This window comes from Electrophorus electricus, chromosome 23, assembly GCF_041902795.1.
Source record: "Electrophorus electricus isolate QZ-2024a chromosome 23, ASM4190279v1, whole genome shotgun sequence".
Lineage (NCBI taxonomy): Eukaryota > Metazoa > Chordata > Actinopteri > Gymnotiformes > Gymnotidae > Electrophorus > Electrophorus electricus.
In genome coordinates, this window is record NC_137519.1 from 5,102,184 (window position 1) to 5,115,000 (window position 12,817).

The 12,817-nt window shown below is 44.9% G+C and overlaps 2 protein-coding genes across 6 annotated transcripts in view; both read right to left on the reverse strand.

Moving 5' to 3' along the window:
• Positions 1 to 2,374: 2,374 nt before the first annotated feature.
• Positions 2,375 to 5,321, reverse strand: adra2a (adrenoceptor alpha 2A). The gene is made up of 2 exons (XM_027015385.3): positions 4,737 to 5,321; positions 2,375 to 4,406 (listed from the first exon to the last, which is right to left on the reverse strand). Exon 2 carries the CDS (start codon positions 4,222 to 4,224, stop codon positions 3,028 to 3,030), a length of 1,197 nt encoding a protein of 398 aa, XP_026871186.2. The 5' UTR covers positions 4,225 to 4,406; positions 4,737 to 5,321; the 3' UTR covers positions 2,375 to 3,027.
• Positions 5,322 to 6,538: 1,217 nt separating this feature from the next.
• Positions 6,539 to 12,817, reverse strand: part of shoc2 (SHOC2 leucine rich repeat scaffold protein) — a 21,461-nt gene continuing 15,182 nt past the window's right edge. For 2 of the 5 annotated variants that reach the window (XM_081706492.1, XM_081706493.1), the window contains exons 5-8: positions 12,256 to 12,444; positions 10,062 to 10,199; positions 9,785 to 9,902; positions 6,539 to 9,571 (exon numbers count right to left, since the gene is read on the reverse strand). In XM_081706492.1, the coding sequence (XP_081562618.1) occupies positions 9,363 to 9,571; positions 9,785 to 9,902; positions 10,062 to 10,199; positions 12,256 to 12,444 (654 nt within the window). In that variant the 3' untranslated portion in view covers positions 6,539 to 9,362. Of the gene's footprint in view, positions 9,572 to 9,784; positions 9,903 to 10,061; positions 10,200 to 10,249; positions 10,875 to 12,255; positions 12,445 to 12,817 lie in introns of those variants that run through there. The other 3 variants (XM_027015382.3, XM_081706494.1, XM_081706495.1) reach the window with 3 other exon arrangements.

The following is a 12,817-nucleotide window of genomic DNA, read 5'->3' on the forward strand; positions in this document are numbered from 1 at the left end:
CTGCGAATAGTCAGCTATAGTGTGAGGAGATGTGTGGATTATGATACAATTCTAAGAGTAAGAAAGACTGAAAGACAAAGATGAAAACTTAATCGAATACTGATGGCTAAAGGAACACTGGTCTGACCCTGTGAAAGTCATGTCTGAACGCAGCCTTCCCACATGTCCCCAGAGCATGTATGCACAGAGGACGGAGGGAGCGGGGCATCGTGACCTCACGCTGACCTCAGTTTGTCATACTTTATGTCCGACTGGACTCTAAGGAAAACAGGCCCTAAATTGCAACTGTCTCTCCTACAATAATCCAGTGCTGCTCAAATTTAATGGTGCTTTAGTCAGTTGTATCAAATCTTCTGAAATAAGCAGAAGGGAAAACCTTTTTCTTACAGATCGCAGTGATAAATCGGAATGAAAACAAAATTAACTGCAATTTAGATTTTTTAACAGTGAAAATGAGTATGGAGAGAAAAGGTGCCTTACTCTTTATCCATTGTTTCCATGTTTCCTAGTGTTCAGTTGAAAATTGATGATTGATTCCAACAAGGACATTTTACCGGCAGTTATGCTTTGTTTGGAGTGGGTTTTTTTTTCTGATTTCATGCGTCAAAAATTGAACTGTGAGGCGTCCATTTAGTTGAATTTCACACTCGTATGCATAAAACTGTTCTAAGACCATTTCTGGGCTTTCGCATTGTAATTGTAATAGAATTTGTGTCGATGTTGGTGTGGTTTAAATCCAGGTCGCCGCGTTTACCTCAGAGTTGAGGTACTCAGAGCAGTTATTGGGATGGTGGTCTGGAAGTTTCCTTGCGCTACATTCAGCTGCATCACACCCCGCTGAGCTGAAAGAGAACTCCATGAGTGAGTCACAGGTGTTTCCAATAAGGCACTTCCAGGCCTGAGCTCTAGAAACACTGCATTACAATATGAAGTGAGGAGGATGCTGTGGGTTTTTCTCTGTCCTGCATACATTAAAGTTGGTTTCAAAAAGTCTGAGCTGACATGCTGACCTTCTGCCCTGTTACACTAACAATTTCCGATACAGAGCACTGCGGGAAGTCCTCAGGAGTGCTTGGAGACACATAGCTGGGAAGATTGTTGACTAAATGGGATGCCATGGGAACCCCAGTGAGGCCACAGCAGTGGCTTCCTGTGGTCAGTCTGGTGAAAGTCTTTCTTTCATCAGGAAAAAACATATAGCAGAGAAACTGGAGGAGAACTAAATCAATTTGGTGGCTTTTATTGTGACCGCAGAAAAAGGGCTTGACTGACAGCTGTAAATCCTGCCTCATCCTGTCTAAGATCCAGAGATACATTTGGGACTTCTGAGGGAAATCTAAGCTACCGCAGTTTCAGGACCAGCTTTCTGATTTGATGTCACAAGCAGCACAAGTGCTGTGTTCGCACAGAGCAACTCATACCTAAACAGCAATGTAATCCAAGATGCTTTATCATCCAGGTTCCCCTTTTGTCCATGTAATTGTGTTAATCAGAACTGTTTTTTCCCTTCAGTCCTTAACCTGGAGTACCTTCGCCCAGCGTAGTTTAGTGTCGTCTCTGCTCAAATACACCTTATTCAAGGGGCCTCATAATTAGCTAATGACCCGAATCGGGTGTGTTGGCCTGGGAAAACACTCAGGGCGGTGGTAGCCAGGAGGAGAGCTAGAAACAGTAGTGACCCTGCAGGACCAAATGAACCTTTGCCGCCTATAACCCGAAACTGCTTCGGGCGTGTTTTTTTCCCAGATCCAACACATCTGGTGCAGCTCATCAGCTACAGGACATACTGTAAGTAAGTACACGATGGTGCAATTTTTTGCTGTTATTACAGCAGTGGAACAGGGTTGCTTCAGATCTGGCACCAGGAAACATATTACCTTTATACCTCAAAATGAAATAAAAGTCTGAGGCGTGAGTCTATGGCTTGCGTTGCTGTGAAACCAGTCTATTTGGCTCAAGACCCATGAGCTCAACATCAGTTTGCCTAATGGGGCGTACTGAGCGCTGGAGAATCCTAAGTGAATCGTTATTGGCGGGGAAGAAAGATCATTTGGGTGGTGAGCAACATCAACGCTTTCATAATGGATTACCCAGCACATTAGGAATGTTTCAGGGCACAGGGAGAGCAGGTCCCTCTCACTGTGGTCTGATGCGGAAATCGCGACGCGGCATGCTGCTGCCCGGAGAACGAGGCAAACTGGTGCACGTGCCAGGGCGCCTGACTGTTTCATGGAAGTCAGATCCAGAGAACGGCACTTCCCTCACTCTGTACCACATCTGTGTTATTCTTCAGCATTTCTTTGAGCATCATCATCGAGAGGCTTATTTAAGGTCAAAGCAGCAGCAGTCAGAGATCGAGGGTGTTTATTTTTACCTTTTTGTTTTGTTTTGTTTTGTTTCTTAGCATGCTAAGATAATCAAAACACCACAGGAGCCATTCATGATATGCATATTTAAATACAATGCACAGAAAACATACAGAAACCGTATGATGAGCACGCACGAGAACACGTCACCAGCTGTCCTGTGACTGTGTGAATGTGTGTCTTCCTTGTAGGTCCCACTGTGTGATTTGCAATATTTACAGAACAAAGCACCTGGGGACATTTTCTCCTTATCGTGCTGTTAGTGCCTGAATGATGTACATTATACAAGCAGGTTGCCAAACCCGGGCGGTTCATTTAGTACGCAGAATGTATCACTGTTTACTGTACACACACCCCTTAACCTCGCAAATCTGTGGTATCACACTAATGTGCAATCAGTAAACTTGAGGCTAGTCATCAGTCCAATGGGCTCTGTACATGCTGTTACAAAAAAAAAAAAAAAAAAAGACACATAACCCCAGAAAACAGCGTTGGTGAGAAGCTGCTCTTTTTACACAGATCTCACTGACTTCAGCTGGTCTTAGAATGCATTAAATTGGAGTCTGGGAAGCTGCTCCAACCTTCTGGCAAAAGAGCAACTTCAGAGCTAAAAGAACACATGATACCCTCACCCCACCCCCCATCCCGGGCGGCAACTGCTTCACACACCTCGCCTGCTGTCTCCTCGGCAGAGGATTTTTTTGAAGGCCCTGCGGAAGTCATTGTTGAAGATGGTGTAGATGATTGGGTTGAGGGAGCTGTTGCAGTAGCCGAACCAGAAGAAGAACTTGAAGAGGGTGGGAGGGACGCAGCAGGAGTCGCAGAGTGCCGTCAGCGTGTATGTGAAGAAGAACGGGAACCAGCAGACCACGAAGACGCCGATGACCACGGCCAGGACGAAGGTGAAACGCTTCTCACGTTTCAGCCGGCCCTTGTAGCGGCCACCCCTGCCTCCGCCACCTGGGGGCGCATGCTCGCGTCTGATGGCTTGATCCCCCGGCTTGATCTGGCTGAGCTTGGTCTTGGCTTTGACTCTTTTCTTCCTGTCAGCGCAGTGGTCGTCCTCCTTATGATCGGATGAGGATGACTCATCTACATCCACGCCGTTGCCGTTACCCTTGTGGTTGGCCGCGTCCTGTTCGCCGGTTGCCTCGCCATTCAGCTTCTCATGGCAGTGCCCGTTCTCCTTCTTCCCGGCGTCCTTCTTCCTCCGGTCACCAGGGGGCGTCCTGGTTCGGCTCTTGGCAATCTGGTAGATGCGGAGGTAGACGAGTACCATGATGACGCAGGGCAGAAAGAAGGATCCGATGCAGGAGGAGATGATGTACCACTTGTCCTCGTTGATCTTGCACTCACGCCCGCCCTCCTTCTCCATGGTGATGAGGGGCGGGAAGGAGATCACCGCGGCGATTACCCACACGATAAAGATGAGGCATTTGATACGGCGCGGCGTGCGCTTCAGGTTGTACTCGATGGCCTGCGTGATGGACCAGTACCTGTCCAGGCTGATGGCGCACAGGTGGGCGATGGATGCTGTGCAGAAGAGCACGTCCAGCGCCAGGTAAATCTCGCACCACACCCGGCCGAAGTACCAGTAGCCCATCAGCTCGTTGGCCAGTGAGAAGGGCATCACCAGCGTGGCCACCAGGATGTCGGCAGACGCCAGGGAGACCAGGAACAGGTTCTGGGGCGCCTTCAGAGCACGGCTGGTGAACACGGCGATCACCACCAGCACGTTTCCGAACACAGTCAGGAGGATAAGCAGTCCGACGAGGACCACCAGAGACACCTGCAGCGAGTGCGGTGCACTGCTACCGACGCCACCCTCCGTCCCGTTGGTCGCGTTGAAACACCCCATAACTCAGGGTCACTTTCCCGTCATCTCACGTCAGATAAATTCGGATTAAACAGACTTTTAACCGCTTGCGTCCGGGGAGAAAAGAGGGAAAATTACGTGGCTGTCAGTTCATGCTGGAAAATGTGCTCTCCGTGCTACTGAGGAAGCGCAGGTGCCGATTTCACAGAGCTTCGCATTCATTTCTTTATTCGAAGAAAGAAAAAAACGAGACAAATATAAAAATTAATTATCTTATTTAGCAATTACACTGTAGGATGCCTGTAATTTAATTTGGTTTCAAATATTATCTTCTGCCCAAATATTATTTTACATGACAAAAAGTGAACAAGGAATAAAACTACCATTTTTAAAAAATTAACGCGGCGCAACAAAAAGAAATGTAAGAAAGAAAGAAAAAAAAACTTTGTATAAGCACAACTTTTCTTTTAAAGTAGGTCAGTATCAGGTGGATCACAGCGTTAAATGAATTCGAATCGCCCTTTTTTGTAAAGCATGGAAGAGATGCGCTTTACCGTCAGTCGCCTCCTCTCCACGGTCTCGCTCACGCCGCATCTGGGTCTGTCTCGCGCGCGGACCTAATAGATGGCTAATCATATTAGCCTGCTGTCCCTCCGTGCGCTTGTGTGTGTGTGTGTGTGTGTGTGTGTGTGTGTGTGTGTGTGTGTGTGTGTGTGTGTGTGTGTTCGAAATCACTTCCCTTTCGCCGTGTCTCTGCCACGCCTTCTTTCTGCAACACCAGCCTCCGAGTTGGGGGTCTGGGAGCGCAAAGCCCCCGGGGGTCCAGCGTGGGAACGTGGGGACGCGTCAAAGAAGCGCACGCAGTAACATCCACCACAGAACCCAGCAACTCCGTCAATCGTCTTCTCTTCTCTTAGAAGATTGGAGAAAGGGTCGGGGGGGCTTTTAAACCCTAGCCCAAACGCCAGGTGACTCGTGCCAGACTGAACACTCAGGGTTTTCAAAGTTATGTAAGTCAAGCGTGTGCGTAACAGGTTGGTTGTTTTTGTGCACGCCACGGATTAGTTGTAGGGCGCGCAAATGTTGAGACTGGCCACGAGCGAGTGGACTTTTGTGTGAGGAGGCACTATGCGAGGACGCGGCGCCCCCTACCGGCACACGCAAACGGCACACGTTCGGAGACGGGACGTGGCAATACAAAGTAGCCAGTGCTTCGGCACGTTTAAGAAAACCAGAAGATCCTATACTAATAAACGTTTTCAATTAAAGATGTATGTGTGTGTGTGTGTGTTTGCATATTACAATTGACCAGATTTGGTCAGCTGTAATATCCTCATACTTTGCGACAGGGCTAGTCATGTACATTCAACGAAAAAATAACTCCTTGTCCGACCCTGAAAAGTCTTACTAGAACAGGGCTGCATGTTCATTTTTAACATGCAACAACGCTGCCACATAGAACGTGGGTGTAAATAACAACATGTAAAGGTAGATGAAATCACACACATTGTGCCTCTACCTTTCCATGTTACAAAGTCTCTTGCCCAGGCTTGTGTATGCTTATACGCTAACTCCACACGTCCCTGTATTAAAGTCTAAAGTCTGCTCACGAACAGAAGACATCCACATAATTTGTTGCATGATTAACATCATTAAATTTGTCACGGATCCTTTTCTTCTTTCACAACCTAAATCAAATCTGCCACACAGGACCCCCTGCTTTAAAACCAGTGGACTGACAGGGCACCACCAATGGGTGACCTACCGGAGACAAACCAGCACCACCACCAGGGCCAGTATATGCAAGAACACTGCCCAAAACGTAAGGAATTTCTGTTCACTGGCTTCTCACTTTTGGATTAATCTGTTTATAATTAAATTTTTGTCTACTGACTGCTACGGTGCTCAATGGGCAAACAACACATGTTTGTAAGGTAGTCAAATAAATGTTTTCATATGAATTCACACAAAGAAGAGGGAGAGAGAAAGAAAGAAACTTGAGATGGGTCAGACGTTTCTGAATGTTTTTTGATATTTTTCTAAATTGACAATTTTTTTTTCAAACATTGCAGTTTCATCCTATGCAACATTGCAAGGCAAGAAGAAACAAACACAATTAAACGGCTGCTCTTTGTAGTGCTATAACACCCCCCCCCCCCAATTAACATAAGCTGACAACCCACTCCTGTGTAGTTGTTTTTCTGATAGATGCTCTGTCATTGATCACTGATCAGTACTGAACTGCATCGTGTTTATATAACCACTCCCTCTTAAATGGCACATTAGATGGAATTGACCTAGGAAATGAATCCTGACCGTCACAGGTCTGCAGTGCTGTTCCTAATGCGCATCTCACTTGAAGTAATCACTGATGGTATTTATTTGCACAGAACAATAATAATAATAATTCCATTTTCTTAATAGCTAACTGTCATTACACAAAAGAGAAAAAGAAAGAAAAAAAATCAAACATACATTTTTTTTTCTAAGCTTTTATACAAAGCCAGGAATGCAATGCCTCTGGTGTGTTGGTGAGCAGGAACAGAAAAAGCCCTTTTTACAACGTTTACTTTTTGTATTTTGTTTGTTTTCTATTCAGTCTGTACTGCGTTTGTGCCAGGGTTTCGTCCGAGTGCAGAGTAAGTGCCCGTCTTCAGGCCCACATTGTCCATGCAGGACACCGGGCTGAGTCTGTACTCATCTCTGGTGGGTTGTTTTACAGCAACACATTGGCGCGTGCGTGTTTTTGTTGTGTCTGTTTTGAAGAGGTCCACAAACGTTGCATCAGGTTATGCTGGTGGGCAGAGAAAGCTGGCACCACTACAGCCTTGCCAAGGGGGTGTGACCGTGGGAGGGGCCTCCCATAGCCAGGGGAGAGGCTTCCAGCAGCTGGGGTGGGGCTTTTGGATGCACGCTGCTGCTGACAGACTTCCTCAGAAAAGAAAAGAAAATCCCAGAAACACTGGATTTGTTGGATAAACTAGGTGGGATTTTTTTTTTTTAAATGTACAGTCACTTGATATATTACTAAATGATAATGTTATTTAAAAAAGGTCAAACTTAAAACAAACATTCTTAAAGAGATGAAAACATCCAGGGTCTTAATTGCGATACTTTGCAAAACAAAGTATATACCAAAGCTATGAGTGTTTAAAAATATACATACACACACCAACAGACTAAATCAGACATTCAGCTTAAATCAAAATATTTAATAAAGAGTTGATAGCCTCAATACCAAGAAATTCAGCTTTGAACAGAACATTAATTTTTCAAATCTGCTGAGGCAAACGTGTATTCATTCAACATATAAACCATACATGATAGACTGATCAAATAAAGCATAAAATACTTCACTATAAGATAAAAATGCCCCCATCCAAACATTTAATCGTTAGCACTAACACATGCCCCTTTACCCTTTAAATTTAAGGAGGATGCCGGATACCGTTACAAAGTGCATAAACACGACGGCGTGGAAAGTCAGCGTGGCAGAAAGCAAACAAACCGCCGGGAAAGGAATAACAAAGGAGAGAGAGAAAAGGATTTGAGTGCCAGTGTGAGCAGTCAGAAGAGTGTAGAAAAAAAGTCTGTAAAAAGGTTTGATAATGACAGACAGAAGTGAATGGTGCCTGTTCTTCTTTTGTTTTGGCATACCTCACTGCAAAAGGCTTGTCCCTCAGATAACCTTAAGGTTCTGCACCTGACCAGCTGCCTGAGGACACAACCCTCAACATATGAAACACAAACACACACACACACCCACACAAACACACACCCACACAGTCTGTGAACCCCGACCACACTCGAAGCTCCGAGCAGCATAAACCACAAGCCCCATAAGCCCCAGCTGTCCCAGTCCGCCAATAGTCTGCGTCCGAACAGCGGCAAATTACCATTGGACAACACGTAACAATTATCTAGATTATTCGCTGGAGTTCTGAAACTAAACTGTAACGCATGTGATTGTTGCTGTGTGAATTCGTAGTTTATAGCTGCTAAACTGAATAGTCTGCTTTCTCCTCTACAGTCTTCATAATGAGCAAACCTAAAAAAAAAACAAAATCCCACTGATAGATCTAGCTTTTGGCAACTTTCAACAAGTGTGTTCCTTCTATTAGTGGATGGGAATGAGTACTTAAAGTCAAATGTTCTGAAATAATAATAAAAAGAAATGCTATATAAAGGAATTATTCAATAAATTATACTTTTGTAAAATTATCATCTTGTATGAAACACCTTAAGAACAATTAAGTTCAGAAAGAAACCAGCAAACAATGCTGGATAGGCACAATTGCAATGTATACACACATTTATATTTGTGTGTGTGTGGTGTGTGTAATTTTATTTATATATATATATATATATATATATATATATATATATATATATATATATATATATATATATATATATATATATATATATATATATATATATATATATAGATAGATAGATAGATATAGATATATATATATATCTATATAGATATATAGATATATATCTATATCTATCTATATCTATATATATATATATATATATATATAGCGGTAACGACTTGTTCTCAGTTACCCAACAGATCAGATCAAACCTCTGTACAAAAAGAAATCACTCAACATGGGATGCTCTTTAACAACACAAAGAAAATTTAAAAAGAAAAACATTTATCTGCCATAAGAGGATGCGCATGTGTGCGCACAGACTAGACTCAAACAAATACAGATTATGGCGGCAGCAGCAAAAAGAAAATGAAATGGAAAACATGAATTGTGTTTTTGCATACAGCTGTTTTTTTCTCACTTTAAAATAAAAAGAACTGAATTCATTTGTGGCAATGTGATTTAACCGCTTAAGACAGAGTGCTTCAACATCTGCCTTCCTAAGACAATCACCAATTTGGCAACTGATGTCTAAATATTATTCCTCTTCTCGCTTTCTCGTCCTTAAACATGATTGGCTGGAAGGGCTCCTAACTGCCTATGATTCACCTCTTGGCATGATCAGTGATCCGGAATAATCTGCCTCGTCTTCTCTCAGATATATACCTATTAATGGACAAGGGTGTCTTTAAAGTGAGCGTTGAATATGTTGGTTTGTTTTGTCCTTTCTGCTGTTGTTTTCTTAGTTTTTGTTTCGTTTGTATGTTTGTACAGTGCGTGGCCCCACGTGGGGCTGGGCGCTCAGACCATGGCGCGGTACGGTCCCTGCATCTTCAGGAACTGGATGATGAAGGAGGGACCTCCGGCCACAATCTGTGGCGGGAGGTGACTGAGGGGACAGTTCTCGATGCTCATGATGGACAGTTTGCTGCACAGTGCCAGCTCGAATGGCAGGCTGTGCAGGTTGGGGTTGTCGTTCAGGTACAGCTCCTCCAGGTTCTCCAGTGTGCCTGTGCAAACAGCAGGAAAGAAACCAGCAGAAGAGCGGGTTGCTTGGTTGGTTTAAAAACATTTTCAAGCGACGTAAAAAATGAAACGTAAAGTCAGAAATTTAATTCAGTTTTTGCTGCACAGCATGGCCGTGGTTACGAGGTTCACTGAACAGAAACCAACCACTGCTGGTACAGAAGTGCGTGTGTGCATGCACGTGTGCGTACACGCACCGATCTCCTCAGGTAGGTGCTGCAGAAGGTTCTCTCCCAGGCCGAGGTGAGTCAGGTTAGTCAGGTGACCTACTCCTCTTGGCAACGTGGTCAGCTGATTATTGGTCAACACAAGTTTCTAAAAATACAATTGAAATGCATACAGAATCAGGCCAAACATGCCTATCAGAGGTATATCCCCCTGAGTCCTTAATCCACTGACTTGATCAACACTGGCTAAAGCTGAAAGAAAACTCCATGAGGAGTGGCAGAGAGATGCTTGCTTTGTGTGTGTGACCTGTAGGTCTTTAAGGTAGGCGATCTCGTTGGGGAGGGACTCCAGCTTGTTCTCCTCCAGGTCAAGCTCACGCAGCTTGCGCAGGTTACCGATTCCGTAAGGCAACTTCTTCAGGAGGTTATTGGACAATATGAGTACCTGCAGGTGTCAGTGTAACACAGGGGTCAAGGCCTTAACATGAGCTGAGCTCGAGTCTCTGCTTCACTCAGTCTCAGAGTTGACACTCTTCTCACCCCCCACCCCCCACATGCACTCTGGATAAAACAAGACCGCAATAAGAAGCACATGTATCAAATCTAACATTTTTCTATTTTATTTAAATATGATATTCAGATTTGATTTTTTGAGTGGACATGTTATTGGATATATGTCATCTTATTCTATGACGTATGTAAATACATATTTGCTGTGAATCTTAAAAAAAGTATGTGTGCACTTCTGTCCGTCATGCATACACTACCCATGTCTCTGGCATGTGCTAAAAATTAGCTGTGAGGATCTTAGTCACCTCAAAGCCCCACTCCATAACTCTGCATGCTCAGCTACTCCAAGCCCCACTCCATAACTCTGCATGCTCAGCTACTCCAACTCCCGCCCCCATAATTCCATATACAAAGCTCCTCAATGAGTTGTGAGAAAACCTAACGCTAAACTCCACGTGTGTGAGGAAAAGCAGTAAGAGTGCCGTGCCTCGAGGGACATGAGGCCGCAGATGTCCTCGGGGATCTTGGTCAGCTGGTTGGTGGCCAGATTCAGCTCTACCATGCTGGTCCACGTGCCGAAGTCCAGCGGCAGCGACGTCAGCTGGTTGTCCTGCGGGCGAGGCGGTCCACACGCACTCGTTATGGCAGATGTATGGCAAACGCTCATAAACGACGCATGGCAGACGAGAGCCAAGGCCCCTAAAGCGGGTGGGTTGGATTGGAGAGCCCGCCACATGGTGTGGAGGAGTAATGGCAGTAACAAACTGGCTGCTTGTGTTTCACTGCTGGGCCCAGATAGTGGCTGGGGGCCAGTCTTTTAAAAGCAGAGCTTAGGTCTCTGTAATAATTACCAGGCTGTTGCCATCATGCAATAACTGCAATTTGGTTACTCAGCTCGTTGTGACCTCTAACTGACCTTAGACAGTAGGATTTAAAGACAGAGGGTTAAAGATGGCCAACAGGAAGCGCTGTACCATAAGATTCCCCAGGAGCTTTGATCATTCTGACCAATCACAGATATTGCAAATTATTTCACTGAGTCTTAACAAATTATTCACATGAACCAACAAACAAATGATTTTTGGTTCAGAAAAATGCAGGCTGATATAAATGTCTTCGCAAAGGTTCACCGGTGTGTTTTAATATATGGAAAAGCATATTGCAGTCTCAATATGTAGCAATATAATTGCAATCTATTTTTGGCCATATTGTACAGTCCTAATCCCAGTAGACAGCTCCTGCTATTGCCATGGTACCTCTGAGCAATGCTTCACCACCAACCCAAACACACTGGAGCTGGAGTGGTGCTCTACACACTCCATTACATTTTTTTTTTTTTTAAATAACCACACTTCCAACACACACACCCTGATCAAACATGTTCATTACAGGATCATCATTAGCTACTCAATGTTTACTGAAGAATTAACTTGCTGAAAGCTCGTTTTAAATCACTTGTCTACAGAAGTCCTACTGCCACATCAACAGACAGATAAACATCTTGTTTACACATTACTAAAGGACGTGGACTTCTACCCCACTAAATGGGGAAATCTCCCCTCCTTCATTCTTCAGCCATCACCTTCACAGCCTGCTGAGGTAAAAGACATTCCTGTCTCTACTGAAACTGTGCCGACACCCCAAAACATTGAGCATTATTGCTCAGAGATACAAATGTTTGAAGGGAGTCATTTTCTACCAGTAATTTAGATCAGCAGAATGTGAACTGTAACATTATGATAACTGAAAAGCTCATCACACTACAGTTACAACATGACCAACATGGAGCATCACGATTACATGGCTACGCACAGTGACTGAGGTCCTTCTGTAACATATCACAAACCCACTGGTTTAGCCGTGCAGTGACACAGTGCGACAGGCACCAGGTCATGTTACGGCCACGCTTCACCGAACATGGGCAAACCCAAGGGCACTGCCGCGACGACGACAGTCGGCCGACGCTGACGATAACGGTAACCGGCCCTCACCTTCATGTTGAGCTTGCTGAGGACGCGGGCGCGGGAGAAGATGCCGAAGGGGATCTTGTTGATGCGGTTGTGCTCCATGTTGAGGGAGTAGATGGTGGAGAACTGTGATGGCCCGCCCACCGGGTAGGACTGAAAGCAGTTGCGTGCCAGTGTCAGGCTGGTCAGGTTCACCAGACTCGAGAGAAGACCCTGAGGCCACAAACACAAAGCACACGTGAGCGGCAGCCGTGGGTCGGGGGGACGGGGGACGGGACACTTACACAGCCAATAATAAAACACCGCAAAGCACAGAGATCAGTGCATCAGTAAGCCCGTGGCCTGATCGGACTCAGAATGTGGTCATATGTTACAGCCAAATGATGAGCGACTGGCGGTAACCTTTCATAAAACCAAGGTGCAGTCACGGGCTCAGTTTTTCATCTGATGCGGTATGGAAGCAAGTCCATAACGCAGAACAAAAAATGAAAAGAGGTCCCTTACAAAAGGGAGGACAGTAGCTTATTTTACTAGTTTAGTTTACAAAGGGCGTTATTCTGCAAATGCAGAGGAAGAGAAAGCATGA

What these genes read in the sequence shown, in the direction of transcription:
- adra2a (XM_027015385.3), bottom strand. Translation starts at nt 4,224, where the DNA reads ATGGGGTGTTTCAACGCGACCAACGGGACGGAGGGTGGCGTCGGTAGC.